The 21,987-nt window shown below is 45.7% G+C and overlaps 1 protein-coding gene across 1 annotated transcript in view; it reads right to left on the bottom strand.

Annotated features, from left to right (window-relative positions):
- The window catches only part of LOC125444311 (integrin alpha-L-like), a 49,047-nt gene extending 29,305 nt beyond the window's left edge, over positions 1-19,742 (bottom strand). The window contains 12 exon segments of the mRNA XM_048516739.1: positions 2,237-2,312; positions 2,875-2,948; positions 3,390-3,540; positions 4,807-4,951; positions 5,926-6,071; positions 6,893-7,023; positions 8,100-8,214; positions 8,978-9,042; positions 10,310-10,404; positions 12,036-12,045; positions 12,832-12,954; positions 19,688-19,742. Of these exon segments, the coding sequence (XP_048372696.1) occupies positions 2,237-2,312; positions 2,875-2,948; positions 3,390-3,540; positions 4,807-4,951; positions 5,926-6,071; positions 6,893-7,023; positions 8,100-8,214; positions 8,978-9,042; positions 10,310-10,404; positions 12,036-12,045; positions 12,832-12,954; positions 19,688-19,742 (1,186 nt within the window).
- Between the last annotated feature and the right edge of the window lie 2,245 nt (positions 19,743-21,987).

Raw genomic sequence — 21,987 nt, 5'->3', positions numbered from 1 at the left:
TTAAATGTTGGTGTTTGATGTTATATGTGAAGAAAGTAAACCATTTTGTTTTTTTTAATTTGTGGTTGCAAACTCATTCCAAGTTCTGCCACACAGAAACCACAGATAGAGGTTACACCGGCAGAGCTGGGACAGAGCTGCTTGAAGGGAGAGTGCCAGGAAGAGAAGTTGATTACTTGTGAACTTAATATCATTAACAGTTGCATAAAAGAGACAGTTGCTGGTTTTTATATAAATGAATGAATTTACTAGCTATTAGGGAAGGTTATACATGGAAGAAAATAAAGAACTTTCTATTCTAGCACTAACTTGGTTACATAGTTCTACCTTGTGGTCACACTGTGATGGCCACTACCTCATGTGAGCAATGCCTTGTGTGTCTGAGCTGGAACAAAGACAGAGACTTTACTTTGTACCTTTCTGTCTACATGACTAGTTCCACATAAGCAATGCCGGGGGGACTAACTGACCAATAGCTTAATCAATGGACTGGCCATTAAGCTATGACCTCAGTAGCTAATTAGAATGCACACAGTTAACCAGAGGCGTTCCTCCCATTGGGCAAAGTGGGCAGCTGCCCAGGGCGCCACCTTGTGGTGGGCGACAAAATTGCAGGTTCGTTTGTGAAGGATTTTGTATTTTCAGAGTTTTTCCGTTTTTGGCCTGCAGGGGGAACAGATTTTAAGCTAGCAGCACCAAAATTTCAGGGATTGTTTGGGGAACTCTCCTGATGATATGACCCAGGTTTGGTTCGGTTTGGTTCAGGGAGTCCAAAGTTATGGACTCCCAAAGGGAGTGCCCCCATCCCCCATTGTTTCCAATGGGAGTTAATAGGAGATGGGGGCTACACTTTTGAGGGTCCATAACTTTGGACTCCCTGAACCAAACTTCACCAAACCTGGGTGGTATCATCAGTAGGGTCTCACGAAGATACTCTGAAATTTTGGTGCTGCTATCTTAATAATTGCACCCCTGACAACAGGCACCCCCTAAATTTCCCCAGATTCTCTTTTTAAATCCACTCCCTTCCTGCCAATGCTTGTTTTCTTTCTTTCTTTTATTCTCTCAATGCCTAATAAAGGTTGTTGTTGTTGTTGTTGTTAAATCCACCCCCTTCGGCATGGATTTAAAAGGAGAATCTGAGGTCCCCAGTTTTAACATTGAAAGTGATGCTGTTTCAGGGTGGGGGAGAATCCACCCCAAAATAGCATCACTTTCAATGTTGTTTAAACTGGGGACCCCAGATTCTCCCTTTAAGGTCGATTTAAAAGGAGAATCTGGGCTCTCTAGTTTAAACACCATTGAAAGTGATGCTGTTTGGGGGTGGATTCCAGCATCACTTGTTTAAACTAGGGAGTCCAGATTCTCCTTTTAAATCCACCTTAAAGGGAGAATCTGGGGTCGCAGTTTAAATAACATTGAAAGTGATACTGTTTCCCCCAATTGGGGGGACTGGATACAACACCATAAAATGTTTTCATAACAGTAATAAAACATTTTGAAAACATTTTCCAAAAATTATTTCTGCTGAGTGGCATGGCCCATTGCTGTGTTCAGATTTGTGAGTTGGGGCATGTTCTATAATGTGATGGTGACTTTGAAACGACCTGGTGGAAAAAAATCATTGTTTGGTCACGGTGGGGAGGGTGGCCGCTCATGGGGGGGCATCAAACCCAGGTTTTGCCCAGGGCTCCAGTTTGCCTAGGTACACCTCTGCAGTTAACCCTTTCATGTCTGAAGCGTGACAGACTCCTGCAAAATACCAACAGAAGGCCCATAACCACAGGTTTCTGAATGGTCTCTGGACCATAATAAAGATGGATTGACTGTCAATGACAATTGCCCAGGATTACTCCACAGACCTGAGGGAAAGGGTAGAAGCAGCAGTGGCGTAGGAGGTTAAGAGCTCATGTATCTAATCTGGAGGAACCGGGTTTGATTCCCAGCTCTGCCGCCTGAGCTGTGGAGGCTTATCTGGGGAATTCAGGTTAGCCTGTGCACTCCCACCCACGCCAGCTGGGTGACCTTGGGCTAGTCACAGCTTCTCGGAGCTCTCTCAGCCCGACCTACCTCACAGGGTGTTTGTTGTGAGGGGGGAAGGGCAAGGAGATTGTAAGCCCCTTTGAGTCTCCTACAGGAGATAAAGGGGGGATATAAATCCAAAGTCTTCTTCTTCTTCTAGAAGGTCTGGAGAAAGTTCGGGGTGCAAGAGGAGGTGCAGACCTTTTCCACATACCCAAGTAGGCAGCTTTCATCTCTTCCTTGGCTGTGGGGGCAGTGATGAACTTTTCACCGGTCAAACCCCCCTGCTGCTCCAAAGCAATTTATGTCGTTAGCACCCACAGCAAACCCAGGGACCGCAGCTGATTCTATAAGCTGGGAGAGAGCAAGCAGAAAGAAAGTGCTGCTTAACTCCTCAAAGGGCCACCCACATCAGAGGAGGCTGACAGACCCAGTGGCGGAGCTACCAGGGGACGGGGGGAATGCACCACGCACTGGGCACACGGCTTTGGGTCACATGAGGGGCAGAATATTCCCGACCCCTCCCCTTCCCCCTGCACCCCCCCCCCCCACACTTACTTTAGCAAAACGAGCAGGCTGGAGAACAGAACGGCTTGTTCCCTTCCAGGCTGCAAAGGACCTGGTGGGAACTACATTTCCCAGTTGACCCTGGGAAATATAGTTCCCACCAGAACAGGCAGGTCCGTTCTCCAGCCTGCTCGGTTTGCTAAAGTAAGTGGGAGAGCTGCAATCGGGGAGCTGTGGGGGGGGAGGAACCAGGAAGTGCACACCAAAGCGCATCTCCTGGCTCCAGCCACACGACTCTGAACAGACCCCTCCTCATTCCACACCACGCCCCTGGTTCCCTCTCACCTGGGATATGTCAGCACTGAATCCACTGGATGACATCTCCAGTTGGAAGGAACGATTGTCACGGTCACTGGTACCTGCAACGAACACAGCAGGCCAAAGGTTGTCTTTCTAATAAACCGATGCTCCTCCCGTCCCAGAAGCCCAGACAAAACTGTGGGAGGGGCCAAAACACAGGCGGGGTTTGCAAAGAACCAATCAGATTTAGGAGGCATGGCTTTCCAGGTCTGTGTAAAGGGCTGTCAAGTCGCAGTTGACTTATGGCGATCCAGTAGGGTTTTCAAGGCAAGAGACTAACAGAGTTGGTGTGCCATTGCCTGTCTCTGCATAGAGACCTTGGTGTTCCTTGGTGGTCTCCCAGCCAAGTCCTCACCAGAACCAACCCTGCTTAGCTTCTGGGATCTGACTAGATCTTGCTGGCCTGACCCATTTAGGTCCCAGCATGGCTTTCAATAAGACACCTTGACTGTCCCCTCCTCTCATAACGCTCCAAGCAGTATGTAAGCCCAACATGACACCTTCGATGTCGTAGATCTTTGCCTGAAGCTCGTTGAAGCTGTCCTTGAGCTCCTCAAACCTTTTGAGGACCTTCACAAAGGTGTCTTTGGGTTCCGAGGCAATGCTCATGATCTTGGCTTGGCTCACGTTCTTGGGGAAGGAACTTCCAATCTAGGGAGGCAATGAAAGACCAAGTGAGACCGAGGAAGACTTTGAGCACCGTCTCAAGAGAACAAGCAACGCTCAGTCAAGATAAAGGAGCCCCTACAAGCAAGCAGCACTAGTGATAACCCTCTCAACAGATTCCCAGGAAAGGGATTCCTTACAGTCTCCAGCCTACCTAACTACACAACTACACAGAGCCCTCTGGGGGTGGGCAGTATAAAAGTAGAATGAATGAATGAATGAATGAATGAATGAATGAATGAATGAATGAATGAATGAAATGAATGAATGAATGAATGAATGAATGAATGAATGAATGAATGAATGAATGAATGAATGAATGAATGAATGAATGAATGAATGAATGAATGAATGAATGAATGAATGAAGAAGAAGAGGAGGAGGAGTTTGGATTTGTACCCCGCCTTTCTCTCCTGTCAGGAGACTCAAGGTGGTTTACAAACTCCTTTCCCTTCATCTCCCCACAACAGACACCTTGTGAGGTAGGTGGGGCTGAGAGAGTCCTGAGAGAACTGTGACTAGCCCAAGGTCCCCCAGCAGGAATGTAGGAGTGCGGAAACACATCTGGTTCACCAGATAAGCCTCTGCCACTCAAGTGGAGGAGTGGGGAATCAAACCCGGTTCTCCAGATTAAAATCCACCTGCTCTTAACCACTACACCACAGCAGAAGGGCTGTGACTTATCTTCCCTACATTTAACTTTTTAAAGCAAAATTTTATTTTTAACAACTCACTTGGAGTTAGAGGGAGAAGAAGCAAAGATAAACTGTTTGTTCTTTTCCCCCTGGAGTTAAACATAATCAACATAGTTTGAGAAACTTGTTTCTAGAGTAAGTTTTCAAGTTACTTATTTTGGATGACTTTCCGTAATGTAAACAAAAACACCGTTTACAACTTTAAGGCCAAAGGCTTTGTTGTTTAAGGCCTAGCAAAACTGTTTGCCATACAAGATAAATGATCTCTATCTCTAAGTAAATTTAAAGGAATATACACACTTTCTTCACAGTGGGATCCAGCCAGCTTTCTAACTAATGAAAAAGGGAGCGGGAATTCCCTCTGCCCACCCAACAAGTCTCTTCTGGGGACCATGGGACCTGCATGAACAAAAGCCATTCAGGACACACAAGGCAGCAAGGAGGAGAACTAGGCAAGAATGAATGGAAAAGCTGAAGGATCCAACCCATGAGCATTCAGAAAACTAAGCAATACCGGCAGATGTGAACAGTGCAGAGGACTCTTAATTATGTTTACCCCGATGATGAAGCGCAAGATCTTCTTCTCCTTGGCAGCTTTTACGCTTCCCTGGTCTGAGTCTGTGGCATCTCCATCGGTGATTATGACCATTACTCGGTTTGCGCCTTCTCGGGTGCCGCGTTCAGGAACGAAAACCTTTTGCCTGCAGTCAACAAACAGGGTCTTGTTATCTGGACTGTGCCCCTCATCACAAAAAAAATCAGTTTAGATTAATAAATGCTGACTGCTATTTAACTTTGGCTCGCTAGCTAATTCACAATTGTCATGGAAGATGCTATCACTACAGTAAAGGGAAGTCACATATGACTGTGAAAAGCATCTTTGCCTTTTGATCTCCTGGAGGGAGGGCAGGAAACTATGCAGAGGTGCTAGGATGAAACTTCAAAGGCCTAAGTTACCTCGTGGCCTGAACAGAGTTTTCCTGAGAAGGGGAAAACAAAGGTTTTGGAATTCCATCTTGAGATGTGGTCAGAGAAGCATCTCTGGGCCATGGGTTCCCGGAATGGGGACAAGGAACCAAGAGGAATGTGACCAGTTGAGCAATCTCTTACTCCAAGACCGAGGATATGTGGCTCTCCTTACAAGGAGAAATCTCCACATGAAAACACCTGAACATTGGTGCCCAGTGGGGATTCGAACGCCAAACACCCAGTCTTAAACCAACTTTCTCACCAGTATTGTCGAAGGCTTTCATGGCCGGAATCACTTGGGTGCTGTGTGGTTTCCGGGCTGTATGGCCGTGTTCTAGCAGCATTCTCTCCTGACGTTTCGCCTGCATCTGTGGCTGGCATCTTCAGAGGATCATGATCCTCTGAAGATGCCAGCCACAGGGCCGAAAGCGTAAACGTCAGGAAAGAATGCTGCTAGAACACGGCCATACCTCGAAAGCCACACAGCACCCAAGTTTCTCACCAGTATTCCACACTGATCCATATTTATCAGTTCCCACTCACTGACACCCAAGTGTAGAGCAAGTCCTGTCCTTAGCTTGTAAATAATGTTAAAAGATAATCACCCCCCTATTCCTGAAGCACTAGGGTTCATTCCACACTTTTCCAAGGGGTTCCATTCCTGACCTTGTCCGTGTCTCCCCACATTAAGGACAAAAATACTCACGCTACAAATTTGATGGCCCTGAAGGTGTTTGTCGTACTTTTCTTATGTGCCACGTTGGCCAAAAGGTTGTGAGGATTGGGGTCGTTGGTATAATTATTAAAATCAAACTCGATACTGATGTCATATGAAAACTGCACGGCAGCAAACTGGGGGGGAGGGGGGTTGGACCGGAAAACAGGAACAACGTTAGACAAATTATACAATGCCTCTAACTGATTAGGCTCAGGGATAAAAGGGTTAACACTGAAAGACCCCAAAGGGCAATGGTTGCTTTGAGCAGCAGTGAGCAGCAGGTTGCTTTGAGCAGCAGTGAGCAGCAGTGGCGTAGGAGGTTAAGAGCTCGTGTATCTAATCTGGAGGCACCGGGTTTGATTCTCCCGGCTCTGCCGCCCTGTGAGCTGTGGAAGGCTTATCTGGGGAATTCAGATTAGCCTGTACACTCCCTGCACACGCCAGCTGGGGTGACCTTGGGCTAGTCACAGCTTCTCAAGAGCTCTCTCAGGCCCACCTACCTCACAGGGTGTTTGTTGTGAGGGGGGAAGGGCAAGGAGATTGTAAGCCCCTTTGAGTCTCCTGCAGGAGAGAAAGGGGGGATATAAATCCAAACTCTTCTCTTCTCTCTCTTTCACCCTAGGGCAGTGGTGGCGAACCTATGGCACTCCAGATGTTCATGGACTACAATTCCCATCATGGCCAATTGGCCATGCTGGCAGGGGCTGATGGGAATTGTAGTCCATGAACATCTAAAGTGCCATAGGTTTGCCACCACGGCCCTAGAGGTTCAGTCTGGGACTGCCATCATTTGTTCGCTCAATTTTAACAGAAAATCTTTGTAATTCTGCTATATTCCAGGCAGATAGCTAGAAAACTGCCCCTTGGGAAAACCATCAGGTGGAAGTGGGCCCACTTTATTCTGCCTCTTAAGCCCGCAGGCAATGACTTCCAGCACATGGCTAGCACGTCGTACCTTGATGGTGCTATTGCGGAGTTTCTCCATCACGTCAATCATGAACTCCTTTATTTTGTTGAACTCCCAGTTTTTCAAGCTTTCTGATCCATCAAAGAGAAACACCAGATCTACATCACCTTTCAGGCACTCTGTGGGACACAGAGAACGGGGGGAATAGCATAAAGTCAGAATAGTACCTTTTGAATATCCATTATAGTGTCATTCAGAGGTGGGATCCAGCAGGTTCTCACAGGTTCCTGAGAGTAGGTTACTAATTATTTGTTGGGTGCCGAGAGGGGTTACTAATTGAGTGATTTTGCCAATGCGTGATTTTTGCGCTTTAGTTACATGCCCTCCTCTCAGCAGTAGTGCGCGGGGCAAAACAGTCTAGCAAAGAGGTGCACCCGGCGATGCGTGGCAGCCTCGCCTCGTGCATTCATTTCCCACCCAAGGACCCGAGCGCGGTGGCTGCGTCCTTGCCACAACCCCACCAGAGCTGCCCTGTAGAATACCATTACGCCCCCCCATCATGCCCAGCTAGCCAGCCCCATTGGTTAGCTAAAACCACAGTTTGGAATCCCACCACCATGAGGAATTCCTGTTACTAATTTTTTTGGATCCCACCACTGGTGTCATTTGATAGCAAGGATGGAGATGAGGGCTGCTTGCCTTCCTCCCAATCTGCAACAATCAGGGGTGAATAAAATAGTACTGAAAAGCTTCTCCAATGGTCCATCGCTATTATTGTGGGTAGCTTCAAATAGGAAGAATAGGCCTGCGAAATACTTGGCACGCCTGCCTTTGGTTTTTAGGAGCAGCAGTGGCGTAGTGGTTACAAGCAGGTGCGTTCTAATCTGGAGAACCAGGTTTGATTCCCTGCTCTGACACTTGAGCTGTGGAGGCTTATCTGGTGAACTAGATTAGCTTGTGCACTCCAACACATGCCAGCTAGGTGACCTTGGGCTAGTCACAGTTCTTCGGAGCTCTCTCAGCCCCACCCACCTCACAAGGTGTTTGTTGTGGGAAGGGGGGGAAGGGAAAGGAGATTGTAAGCCCCTTTGAGTCTCCGTACAGGAGAGAAAGGGGGAATATAAATCCAAATACTGCTGCTTCTTCTTCCTAACATCAGGCCTGGCAGGGATTGGGGCTCTAGACTAGAGGGTTAAATTCTGAGTGCCAAGAGATTGAAATACAACTGCCTGAAAGTCACAGGACTTCTTCTCACTTTGGTATCCTGTAGTGATGTTCTCGGGTTCATGTAGTTTGGCATCAAACAGATAGCAGATCCCGCTCACAAAGAGATTTTTGTCACAATGCTGTGCAACTCCTGGCCCACACGCCTAAAGGAGAGGAGGTCACGTTAATATTGATTATATTTTAATGAGAGGAGAAATCTGGTTGAAGGAAGGTTCTGGAACTGGAAGGAATGCTGGGAGGTTCACAAGATGGATTCTAGAGTCACAGTACCGAGCAGGGCAGCAGCTCAAGTGAAACAAGAGGCTTTTGAAGTGAAAAGTCCCTCAGGTAAATTCTTTTTCCTCATCTGGTGCCATCCTACCAAGAAGTTACCTCAGGTGACTGTCCTGACCATGGGACGGAGCATGGGTGTCAAACTCATGGTCCTCCAGATGTTATGGACTACACTTTCCATAATCCCCTGCCAGCATGCTGCTGGCAGGGGATGATAAAGGCATGTAATCCCACAACATCTAGGAGGAGCTGCAAGTTTGACACACCTGCAATGGGATCGAAGGATTTAAAAAAATGGCTTTTGACTCATGGACACGCATTACCTCCGGGAGAATTCTCCTGCATGCACCCGGCTTGAGGCAGGGAACTAAGGAAGAACTAGGGTTGACAGTCCCGTACCAGCAAATGCCAGGAGATTTTTTGGGGTGGGAATTTCGTGGGACATGATGGCACCTCCTCCGTGATTGTGCAACCAATCTTTTAAAATCACTGAAATCAGCAGGGGAAGTATTTTCTCCGCATGGAAACGCAGTGACGAGAAGAAAAATCGTATCTATTACGTTCTTCCTGCCACATGTAGGCTAACAGGAACACAGTCACAGTTCAATATATGCTGCACACTGCGGTACTTACAATCATCTTAGATCTCTGAGAGTTGCTTGCCAGCGTCATGCCAAGGTGGGATACTCCAGAGCCTCCTGAGAAGAAACACGAGGCCAGGTGGATTAATGTTCAAGGTAGATATGTGCCTAAGCTTCCCCCCACTAAAAGCAGGCAAAGATGCTGTTCTTTGAACCAACTTCACAAGATCAGTCTAATTGTGTCCTGAATGGAGGCCACTGCTGGGTAAGCAGCCGGCCAGAGACCAGAGCTGGACCAGTTCATAATAATATCCTTTGTTTATCTTGCAAGCTGCTTTAAGGTAGCTGTCAATATTCTGATGTTGCTCAGTGTTCACAGTAAAGTGTGAATTTCCCCCCATAAACACATCAAAATATCACCTATCTGTATAAGCAATCCAAAATGAAATAGGTAATGTGTTCTTCACACGACCTATTCTTATCGAGATTTTTTGCTCTTTTCTGGAGTAATGTTCAGAATATATTAAGCTTGTTATCTTCCTCCAAGCCATTTGATAGGTAGTAACATTGATGCCCTGTACCACTCTTTCATACCATCTCCGGCATTGCCTCTGCATTATATTTTTACCATCTTTGGCATTGCTGGCCCCCTCCCGGCTTTAGGATCGGACGCCATTTAATTAATTAATTGACTGACTGACTGACTGACTGACTGACTGACTGATTGATTGATTGATTAATTAATGTGGGTTAATGATGCTGCTGGTTGTGATTTTAAGGGATTTTAATGTTTAAAGTTTATAATTTGTATTTAATACTTATTGTTGTATTGCACTTGGATTTGTTAGTGTATACCTGGGCGGTCTATGAATTATCATCATCATCATCATCATCATCATCATCAACAACAACAACAACAACAACAACAACAACAATTATTACTATTATTATTACTATTATTATTATTATTACTACTACTATTATTATTATTATTATTATTATTATTATTATTATTATTATTATTATTATTATTATTATTATTATTATTATTATTATAATCCCTGAGGGTCTCTGGGCGGTATACAATAACAAATCCAAGTGCAATACAACAATAAGTATTAAATACAAATTATAAACTTTAAACATTAAAATCCCTTAAAATCACAACCAGCAGCATCATTAACCCACATTAATAATAATAATAATAATAATAATAATAATAATAATAATAATAATAATAATAATAATAATAATAATAATAATAATAATAATAATAATAATACAGTGAACAGCCTGGGCCGCTCTCTCTCTGCTCACAGTGCCCAGAGTCTCTTCCCAATTGTGAAAGACCACGATGCCCTTTTATTCAAAACCTACTACTCACCTGCAAGCGGAATATCTTGGCACTCTTCATTTTGCATTTTACACTGGTATACATGGCCTGCAGTATTCAGTTCACCGGGGGCTCCTATTATGACCCTGAAAAGAAATAACAGAACAAAAGGGGATAGAAGGGATAGGGCTATCATGGGGAAATAGCTGGCCTCTTCCCAAAGCACCTCCAAGCACTGTTTTCACTTCCTGCCACAACTTACATGAGAATAAACAGTGTGACCCACCAAAAAGGGAACAAAAATGTGAGATTCAGGGCAGTGAAACAGCTGAAGGAGAGATGGGCACACCCAGCTACCCCTGACAGAATGAAACTGTGTGAAATGCATGACTCGGGTAATCAGATGCAGCCTGACAGAGAATCCAAATTGAAAGTAGAAGTCACATGCGTAGGATTCCTCTACCTCGAACATTTCCACTGTGATGCAACCCCCTAAAATGCCTGTTCATTCTTCTCTTAACTCAGTCTGCCCCCTAAACACGCAGTCTCCCGGATCTGATGACAGTGAAGATGGCCGCCGGCTTCCTTTTTGGCTTCTCCCAAGCTAGACCTATGTTTGCCATTGTCAACTGGTCTAGGGAAGAATGGCCTGACCCTCAGAGGGAAGTTTCAGTCGATTTCGAATACCTTTAATGGCATACAAATAGTTTAACATTAACATTGCAAGATAATAACAGCCTTTACAACTTCTGGCCGAGTTAAAAATAATACCACCGCTTCCAACTTGGCTCATGTGGTTGTGGCTGTTTAAAGATATCTAACCTTCTGTTTATCTGTAATGCCTTCACTTCCATGCAGGAAGGGGATTATGTGCTTCTTCCTATCTATCTCATAAAAAGGACAATTCAACAGCATATGAGATACTGTTTCCACAGAACCCATGCCACACGGGCATTTCCTTTCTTTATGTGGAATTCGAAGTTTCAGTCAAGAAAGTGGTTTATTGAAGCTTTTCATGGCACGAAGGACAATAAAGTTCCATTAAGCCTCTATTCAAGGGAGAGGCCATTTTTCCCCTTCAGGCAGTTGGCAGCTCTATGGAATCAGACACCCAAAGAGTTTCCGGTGATTCCTAGAGTGACATGACATCGCTTCATGGCCTTCCCTGGAAGTGATGTCATTTTGCATTCACAGCTGGTGGTTTTTCTTTCTCACTACCCAAAGAGTGGTGAGAAAGAGAATCATAGAGCTGGAAGAGACCCCAAGGGCCATCAAGTCCAACCCTCTGCCATGCAGGAACACACAATCAAAGCACTCCTGACAGATGGCCATCCAGCCTCTCTTTAAAACCCCCCAAAGAAGGAGACTCCACCACACTCCGAGGTAGAGCATTCCACTGTCGAGAAATTTTTACTGTCAGAAAGTTTTTCTTGATGTTTAGGTGGAATCTCTTTTCCTTTCCCTTGAACCCATGACTCCTGGTTCTAGCCTCTGGAGCAGCAGAAAACAAGCTTGCTCCCTCACCAACATGACATCCCTTCAAATATCTAAACATGGCTATCATGTCACCTCTTATCCTTCTCTTCCCCAAACGAAACATCCCCAGCTCCCCGAGTCTCTCCTGGTAGGGCATGGATTCCAGACCTTTCACTATTTTGGTTGCCCTCCTCAGGACCCGTTCCTGCTTGTCAATATCCTTCTCAAATTGTGGTGCCCAGAATTGTACACAATGTTCCAGGTGAGGTCTAACCAAGGTAGCCAGCAAGAGACCTCTCACCACTGTTGACCTGGAAACCCTGGGGGAGTCTTAGACCATCACCCAGACATGATATAACATCCCCCAAATGCCATTCTCCTCAGGCATTGCCCGCCAAATCTCCTGGCATTTGCCTATACAATACTGAAACCCTAACTTCTACACAACCCCCATGCTCAGAATGGGTTGACCCAGTAAGGGTGGAGACTCAAAGCAGCAAGAGGCTGCAGCAGAGCTCATGTGGTTTGGAGGAGACAAGGCTACTTCAGGACTTGGACCTTGGTGATTTCCTATAAACCCTTAACACCTTGTTAAAGGTAACTGCAATGTTGTTAGGAACTACTGGGAAGGAGTAGTTGTTTGTTTTGAAGCTAGGTTGTAAAATGTTGGAGTTTATTATTTCCAGGGTTTTCTTTTGTGGTTGTAATGGGTGAGAGTTCTCCTGGAAACCTTCATCGTCTTGAATCCTGTTCCTCAAGCCCTTGGAGTCTTCAGGAGCCAACCCACTTGCAAAGAAGAATTGGACTTGGCAGTATCAGTAGACTGTAAATATAAGGACTTGAAAATGCAACCTGAACAAGGACCTTGAAGTGTGAGTGTTAGAATGTTGATGTTATATATATGTTAAGAAAGTAAACCATTTTGTTTTTAAAATTTGTTGTTGCAAACTCATTCCAAGTTCTGCCCCACAGAACCCACAAGCTGAGGTTACATATACAATGGTGATGATGGGTCTATGTGTTTCACATTCAGCAGAACAAGCTAATCATCCTATTGGCATGCTGTACACATGCAGCAGTATACCTCTCCTAATTACACTCAAGGCGATCAGGGCCTTCCCCGAACTGCAGAACCTCATATCCAAATTGGGCGCTGGTATTGGAGGAGAATATGGTTGCAGGAGAGGTGTCGATATTGTACCCCAGGGTAGGGGAGAGGCCTGCCAAAAAAGACAGAGCGGTGTTTATCTAGCATATGCCGGAATGAGTTTTCATGTCTTTCTTCTGTCCCAGCTGATCAGCTCGGCCTGTTTCTATTGCCTTGAACCGTAGCCTGATCTACAAATGTTAGAAAGGGAACCTTCTCACGACATGGAAATCCAAATAATCCGCTGCTATTAATTCCAGTTCTTGCTAAACGCTTTCTCAGGACAAAGCACCTTTGAATAGACTTAAATAGGATTCTGAACAGAACTGCTTTGGGTCGCTGCTTTGGAAACGGCTTGCATGTTCTAATCTAGGAAATTAAGAAAGAAGAGGAGGAGGAGAAGGAGGAGGAGGAGGTTGGATTTATATCCCCCTTGTCTCTCCTGTAAGGGGACCCAAAGGGGCTTACATTCTCCTTTCCCTTCCCTCCACAACAAACACCCTGTCCAGAGATTGAATTTGGGTAGCCTGTAGAGAGAATCCCAAAAGAGCTGTGACTGTCCCAAGGCCACCCAGCTGGCATGCATTGGAGAGCTCCCAAGAACTGTGACTAGCCCAAGGTCACCCAGCTGGCATCTGTTGGAGTGCACAAGCTAATCTAGTTCCCCAGATAAGCCTCCTCAGCTCAAGTGGCAGAGGGGGGAATCAAACCCGGTTCTCCAGATTAGAGTGCACCTATTCTTACCCACTACACCACTGCTGCTTCCGGATCATTATCTTTTGCAAGCGTGAAGCGCTGACTCAGCTCACCCAGCAGTAATTGGATGAGTGCAACATACAGAAAGTGTGCAACTCCTCCGGATGCTATGGGAAGGCTGTGTTTTGCTCGGCCGCAGAAATGTCCATCTCCAAAGTCTGAAGAACAGCTCAGGGTCAAAGTGGAGAGCCTCAGCATCAGGGCAACAAAAGCCATTTCCATTTTAGGGATTTCCCCAAAGACAGGGAAGGGCTTAGAAATTTCCGTGGCTAATCATGCTTGTGAATCGGGAGGAGGGGACTGTCCCATAGGGAGAGCGTGTTCCATTGTTGAAGCAAAATATCTCACCCACAAAGTTTGCATGCAAGCTTTGGCCATCATCAAGTCAAAGAGAGACAGCTAACCAAAGTTAGAAAAGAAGTTCTAATTTATAGCAACTGTTCAAAAACACCAATTTTTCTCTCTTCCCCCCCCCCCCCCAAATGTTAAGATACAGACTGCAAATAGAAATGAAGATCTTGGCGTGTGTGCAAAACAAACTAGAAATGCCAGCCTACAAGTCGCATCCTTTTAAGTACACCAAAGACAGAGGCTTTTAGAAGACTGTAACTTTTCATAGAATCGTAGAATCTCACAGTTGGAAGAGACCATCAAGTCCAATCCACCTGCCATGCAGGAACACACAATCAAAGCACTCCCAATGTATGTTCATCCAGCCTCTGTTTAAAAATCTCCAAAGAAGGACCACTCGCGAGGCAGTGAATTTTAAGATGTCTTTTCTTTGCTGACTCTCCCTGATGATGGAATCTTGTTCCGGGCCCACCTGAAGATGGGGGTGTTCTTGTACAGAGGAAAGCACCGTTCCTATCTCTTCATCTTTCTCATGTTTAATTATAGAAACCACTTCACACCCTTTTGAAAAGGGAGCAGCTATCACCCCTGTGGCTCTTGAGGGAGGTTTCTCACTGACTAGATAACCCTTGCAAATGAAAAGAAAAATGCTGTTCCAACACCTCTTTTTTGGTTCTCAGGCTCCAATTTGCTCTCCCTCCAGTTGAGCTGGTTCACACACTTTGTGGCAGAAAAGCAGCGTATGCCACCACCACATACCCACAACAGCAACTCATTAGTATCCTTGTTCTGTATAAATGTTAGGGTTGCCCACTCTGGTCTGAGAAACTCCTAGAGCAGTGGTGGCGAACCTATGGCACGGGTGCCAGAAGTGGCACTCAGAGCCCTCTCTGTGGGCACACACAGAGTCCCCCCCACACACACATCTAGGCTGGCCTGGGTGGCTGGGCTCGATTATTAGCATTAAATTATTATTATTATTATTATTATTATTATTATTATTATTATTATTATTATTATTATTATTATTATTGTTGTTGTTGTTGTTGTTGTTGTTGTTATTGTTATTGTTATTGTTATTGTTGTTATTATTAGCATTAAACCTATTAGCATTAAACCTAAGACCTAGTTTTGGGGAAGCAGTGTAGGTAACCCTGTTAAGCACTGTTAAACCCCACTAATTTTCATGCGAAGAACTAAAGTGCGATCCTTTACCTGGGAGTAAGCTTGGTTGCTGGCAATGGGGCTTGCTTCTGAGTAAACCCTCCTAGGGTCATGATTCCACCCATTGGAAGAGTTGTATGGTTGCTTCAAAGCAAAGCCACCGAATATGACCAAGCTTACTCCCGAGTAACGCACGCCTCAGAGCCAACCGTTTTTCCTAAACTAAAACCTCAGTATTCAGGTTAAATTGCCGTGTTGGCACTTTGCGATAAATGTTGGTTTTGCGTTGCAATTTGGGCACTCGGTCTCAAAAAGGTTCGCCATCACTGTCCTAGAGATTTGGGGGTGAAGCAGAGGTGAAGGTACAAGGGGGTCAGGGGGTGCGCTTTGCACTGGTGGCGATGCCTGAAGCGAGAGGGCCAGTAAATTGAGGAGTTTTATTGTTTTTTTTGTATTTTTTAAAGTGTTTTTTCAGTTCTCTGGCCTGCAGGGGAGTACAGTTAGTCTAGAAGCTCAAAGGCCCAGGGGTAGGAATAAATCTCAGATGTTCAGGAACCTCGCGGCTCTCAGATGTTCCGGAACTACAATTCCCATCAGCCTCTGTCAGCATGGCCAATTGGCCATGCTGGTAGGGGCTGATGGGAATTGTAGTTCCTGAACATCTGGAGAGCCGCAGGTTCCCTACCCCTGGGCTAGCAGCACCAAAATTTCAGGGTATCTTTAGGAGGCTCTCCTGATGATACCACCCAGGTTTGGTGAGGTTTGGTACAGGGGGTCCAAAGTTATGGACTCCCAAAGAGGGTGCCCCATCCCCCATTGTTTCCAATGGCAGCTAATAGAAGATGGGGGCTACACTAGGGATGGAATACTACGGAGTCTACCCTGCCATTTTATCTGGGGAAACTGATTTCTGTGGTCTAAAGATCCAATGCCATGCCAGGAAACCTCCAGGCCTCTAATCAATATCAAGGCCTGTCATTTTCAGCTGGGCTATTTCTTTTTCTTTTTTGCCAACGCTGTCAACATTTCAGTTCATTCTCTTATCTGTGTAAAATTTATGGTGGATTCCCTGCATCTATTCTTAAGATTCTCCTCGCTGCCCCAAGTGCTGGCAAGAGAGCGGGAAATTAAAGCTAATTTCACACTAATTGGGGCCTGGAAAGGTATCTGAAGTGCTTGAGCAGCAGTGGCGTAGGAGGTTAAGAGCTCGTGTATCTAATCTGGAGGAACCGGGTTTGATTCCCAGCTCTGCCACCTCAGCTGCGGAGGCTTATCTGGGGAATTCCGATTAGCCTGTTCACTCCCACACACGCCAGCTGGGTGACCTTGGGCTAGTCACAGCTTCTTGGAGCTCTCTCAGCCCCACCTACCTCACAGGGTGTTTGTTGTGAGGGGGGAAGGGCAAGGAGATTGTCAGCCCCTTTGAGTCTCCTGCAGGAGAAAGGGGGGATATAAATCCAAACTCCTCCTCCTCCTCCTCCTCCTCCTCTTCTTCTTCTTGATTGTTGTCGCCATCTCAGAATTTATATTGATATTGAAGTGGTAGTTTTAATGATTTATGCTTATATTTTATATGGAATTTGTGTTGGTATTACTACATGTGCTAGCTGCCTTGAGCCCAGTCCAGTGGACACAGCATGTAACAGACTTCCCTCTGTGATACACCTCTGAAGATGCCAGCCACAGATGCAGGCAAGTCGTTAGGAACGAGATCTACCAGACCACGGTCACACAGCCCGGAAAACCCACCACAACCAATTGACTCATGTGAGGCTCAGCCACAGACGCAGGCAAAACGTTAGGAACAACATCCACCAGACCACGGTCACACAGCCCGGAAAACCCACCACAACCCATTGACTAAAGCTCATGTGAGGAATCAACAAAAGTTTCTTCAATGAGGCAACTGCCCTTTTATTTTGCAAAAACAAACTTTTTCTCCATTCCAGGTTGTTTCCCTGCTAACTGGGATCAAGGAGTTGCAAGTTGAAAGAGGAAGAATGAACTTGGGTGTTGAAATAGCTGAGCTGTGAAATGCAAAGGCTGTTCTTTGATAAGAAGAAAAAGAACCATTTGGATTTATATCCCCCCCCCCTTTTCTCTCCTGTAAGGAGACTCAAAGGGGCTTACAATCTCCTTTCCCTTCCCCCCCGCCACAACAAACACCCTGTGAGGTGGGTGGTGCTGAGAGAGCTCCGAAGTACCGTGATCAGTCCAAGGTCACCCAGCTGGCATGTGTTGGAGTGCACAAGTAATCTGGTTCACCAGATAAGCGTCCACAGCTCAAGTGGAAGAGTGGGGAACCAAACCTGGTTCTCCAGATTAGAGTGCACCTGCTCTTAATCACTACACCAAAGCGGATCTGCCTGGAATGAGAGTTGTAAGGTTACTTTTGTCTTAAAATCATTTTTGAGGCTCTGCTGTGTCTTGGATAAAGACTTTTTAAAAATAAGCATGCTGCTCTGCAGATCACAAGGAGATTTATTTGTATAGGATGGAAACTGTCCTCCTAAGCACATTAATATTGCTCACGATTACTAGCCTCCGGATGAGCCTGAACAGGTAAAAACTGTTACATTGAACCTCTAGCTGGGAACTGGGGCACCAGGCAATTTAGCACAAGGGTTGAAATACTAACTAAAACTAAGCTAAAGGTGAAGTGACATGTATAGAAATATCAAAAAGAGAAGATGAATTACTGAAAGCAGAACCGTCCACAACTGGAAGTGAAACACGAAATATGGATAACACTAGTAAAAAAAAAATCTGTTTTCATCCCGACGTACTACAACCCATGTATAGCCTCTGCCAGGGGGAGACGGGATTATGGACGGGCACAGTGGTGGGATCCAAAAATTTTAGTAACAGGTTCCCTCGCCAGCCCCCCCTCAGCAAAGGGGGCAGAGGCGTACCTAGGAAAACCTGAGTTGGATGCCCCCCCATGGGCAGCCACCCCACCATGACCCCCCCAATTTTTTTTTTGCACCAGGTCATTTCTAAATCATCATCCCATTATAGAAAATGCCCCAACTCACACATCTGAGCACAGCAATGGTGAAACACACAGGTTCTTTGATAGAGACTGGTGAGATAAAAGGTACGAAAGGCTGAGAATCAATGAATTGCAGTACCTGGAAGGGATTAACCCAGTTCAGGGAGTGACATTATTAGTTGCCATTGCTATATGGAACCTTCACGTTCAAAGGCAGGATGCCTCTCGGGGAGGCGAGGGCGTGGAGATGGGAAAGCGGACCCAATTAGTAACCCCCTCTCGGCACACACAAATAATTAGTAACCCACTCTCGGGAACTGGTGAGAACCTGCTGGATCCCACCTCTGGACGGGCAGTTGTTATCAGCTGTTTGATTTGTTCAAATATTATGAAATCAGTTCAGCAAAAAATGGCAATTCTACGTTGTTATACTTCATAGCACTCCAAGCATGTTTACAGTTTTGAATCTATCACTCTTTGGAAAGGAAGCATTAGAGAATAATAAACCACAGGACAAAGCACTTCAATTAGCCCAAGAGATGGTTTTAGTGGTCAATGACAGCAGGGAAACGTTAATAAAACGTGTGCTGCCGATACAACTCAGATAGCTTCAAGATGGCAATTTGTAGAGAGCCAAAGAAGACCCAACACGAGATGGAACGACTCTATGAAAGAAGTTATTCACAAGGGTATCGATTCAGTGTCTCCATGTGTTGGAAGCAACATGACAGAGGTTCACACACACACACAGGTAATCTTCTTCACTAAAACTTCTACATAAAGCTATCTCTTTGCAGAACAATTTTGGTCTCTTTTTAAACTATGCATGTTTCCCGTTAACCCCAAACCAGGCTGCTACAGAGAATGACAAGCATTTAAGCATAAGCATTTTATTGTCATTGTGCACGCACAATGAAATTTACAGCAGCATTCCTCGATGCACACAATTTCAGACTCATACCCCATCCTCACTTTCCCCTTCCTCCACCCATCCCTACACAGCCCCAAACACAACAACACGAAGCTGCGGAGTTTAGCATAGCCACAGCTCTAGAGTAGAAGTTGTCTCTAAGCCTCTTTATCCTATTTTTGATAGACCTGTATCGTCTGCCAGATGGTAACAGTTCAAAAAGAGAGTGTGCTGGATGAGACGGGTCTCTCAGAATATTTTGGGCTTTCTTTAGGCTTCGGGAATTATACAGTTCTTCCAAGGAGGGGAGAGGGCAGCCGATAATCCCATTTGCAGGTTTGGCAAAAGGCAAAGGTTAGTCCCTTCACCCTACATAAGTGGTTCTCAACCTTCCTAATGCCGCGACCCTTTAATACAGTTCCTCGTGATGTAGTGACCCCCAACCATAAAATTATTTGTGTCTCGGTTCCTAAGACCATCGGAAATAAGTGTTTTCTGATGGTCTTCTTAGGCGACCCCTGTGAAAGGGTCGTTTGACACCCAAAGGGAACCGCTGCTAGACGACAGTCCTGCCCTTGCAGATTTGCCACACTTAAAGTGGGGGCCATCAGATCTCTACCCAATTCAACCTACCTCGAAGAGTAGATCCAATCACCAGCGTCAGAAAGTGGAATGGAAGAGTAGCCATCACGCGGCCCTACAAAGGGTGCAGTGGTTTACTTTCTGGAAAGCATGACTGGCGGGAGGTGCCAGCACGCCCGCTGAAGACTCTGATAAAACCAAGAGCGGACTGAGACAGCACCAAGAAGGAAATAAAGAGGAAGGTGCTGAACGTTTTCAATTTTCAACCAAAGTACTGTCTCTCTCTCTCTTTCTTTCCCCGCCTCCCTCATGTGGCTCTTCACAAGGTGGAGTAAAATGTGGTAGGAAGGAGACGACAACATGTGGGTGACAGGAGGAAGGAACCTATGCTTCTTCCTGCCTCAGCTGGAAGGGTGAGTGGTGAAATGCTTCAAGCAGTCCCCAGGAAATGGGGGAAGGGGTTGCATCAGATTACCCGCCAACCAGCGTCCTAAATAATGTTGGGGTTTCGATGCCTGTGAACAGGACCGTCACTGTGGTTTGCCTAAACTGTTGCCCATTTTGATGTCAAGGATTTGACTTGTAAACATTAATGTGCCGTTCACGCTTTCTGAAAGGGCATTCGCCAGTCAAACAGCTGATAACAACTGCACGGCACAGTCTCCAAGCTAGCTTGTCATTATGAGGAAGTGCCATTTTGCAATTTCAAAAATCAGTGAAGGCGGCGGAAAGAGCGAGCTGGCTTTTCGGAGCGAGCTGAAAATTGGCAGGCAGCTGCCGGAAGGGGACTCTGCTGCCTGCTGAGCATGTCCAGTCTATGAATCATTCCCATGAGGCCTAATAACATGTCCCTCCAAAACAATATAAAACATTTACCTCAAAAGATATATTTCTGCACCGCGCAGCTCAGCCAATTCAACAGTATAAATGCATGCATTTTACAGTCAATATATGTGTTAACTTCCAAAATATTACAATGTTCAGAGTTTAAACAAAAAAAAAAAATCCTAGCCCTGTGGGCAAAGAAATGAGTTTCGCATTTATCACTCAACGGGACCAGGAGTACTGAATTTAAATTACACAGATCCATGCGCTACATCCTGCTCTTTCTCAAAGGAGTTAGCAGCAAGCCCCCTCTCTCCCTGTTTGTTTCTTTAAACTGCATTTGTAACCTCAGCTTGTGGGTTCTGTGAGGCAGAACTTGGAATGAGTTTGCAACAACAAATTTTAAAAACAAAATGGTTTACTTTCTTAACATATAACATCAAACATCAACATTTAACATCACATTTCAAGGTCCTGTTCAGGTTGCATTTTCAAGTCCTTATATTTACAGTCTACTGATACTGCCAAGTCCAATTCTTCTTTGCAAGTGGGTTGGCTCCTGAAGACTCCAAGGGCTTGAGGAACAGGATCCAACATGATGAAGGTTTCCAGGAGAACTCTCACCCATTACAACCACAAAAAGAAACCCTGAAACAATAAACTCCAACATTTACAACATAGCAAAAAATAAACTACCATCTTCCCAGTAGTTCCCAACAACATTGCAGTTATCTTAAACAAGGTGTTAAGGGCTTATTCAAACCAAGGTCCGAGTCTGGTAGCCTTGTCTCCCCCAAACTACATGAGGTCTGCAGCCTCTTGCTGCTTTGAGTCTCCACCCCTTACTGGGTCAACCCATTCTGAGCATGGGGGTTACACATTTTGTTTAAGATACTTCATGTCCCAGGAGGATAAGTAGTGAGTAAACAAATAAAGAACTTGCTAATTTCACCATGGGAGAAACAGGGCCAGCAGGGGGTGCTGCACAGCCTTCCCAGCTGCGACCCCACCTGAGCCCAAAAATAGGTGTACCTTTTTCAACAAAAAGGACTAAGTAGAACTTTATTCGCCCTCATGCTGGAGTGTCTTTGTTTTAGAATGCTCTGCTTGGGTCCTAGTGCCTACACAGATAAAGTTACAATTTTACTTCGTTCTTTTGTTAGAAAAAGGCAGTGGTGGGATCCAAAAATTTTAGTAACAAGTTCCCATGGTAGTGGGATTCAAACTGTGGCGTAGCGCCAGTGGGGCTGGGCGGGGCACGACGGGGGCGTGGCCGGGCATTCTGGGGATGGGGCATTCCTGGGCGGGGCTGTGGCAAGGACGCAGCCGCTGCACCGGTCCTTGGGCGGGAAACGAATGCACGCAGGCGCAGGCTGCCACGCACGCCGGTGCACCTCCTGCTAGACTGCTTCAAGTTCTGCGCTACTGCTGAGAGGAGGGGCGCAACTAAGGCAAAAATCACGTGGCAAAATCACCCATTAGTAACCCCCACTCGACACACACAAATAATTAGTAACCTACTCTCG

Source organism: Sphaerodactylus townsendi, linkage group LG15 (genome assembly GCF_021028975.2).
Source record: "Sphaerodactylus townsendi isolate TG3544 linkage group LG15, MPM_Stown_v2.3, whole genome shotgun sequence".
Classification (NCBI taxonomy): domain Eukaryota; kingdom Metazoa; phylum Chordata; class Lepidosauria; order Squamata; family Sphaerodactylidae; genus Sphaerodactylus; species Sphaerodactylus townsendi.
The sequence above is the reverse complement of the archived record's forward strand: the minus strand, read 5'-3'. Positions and strand labels throughout refer to the sequence as shown.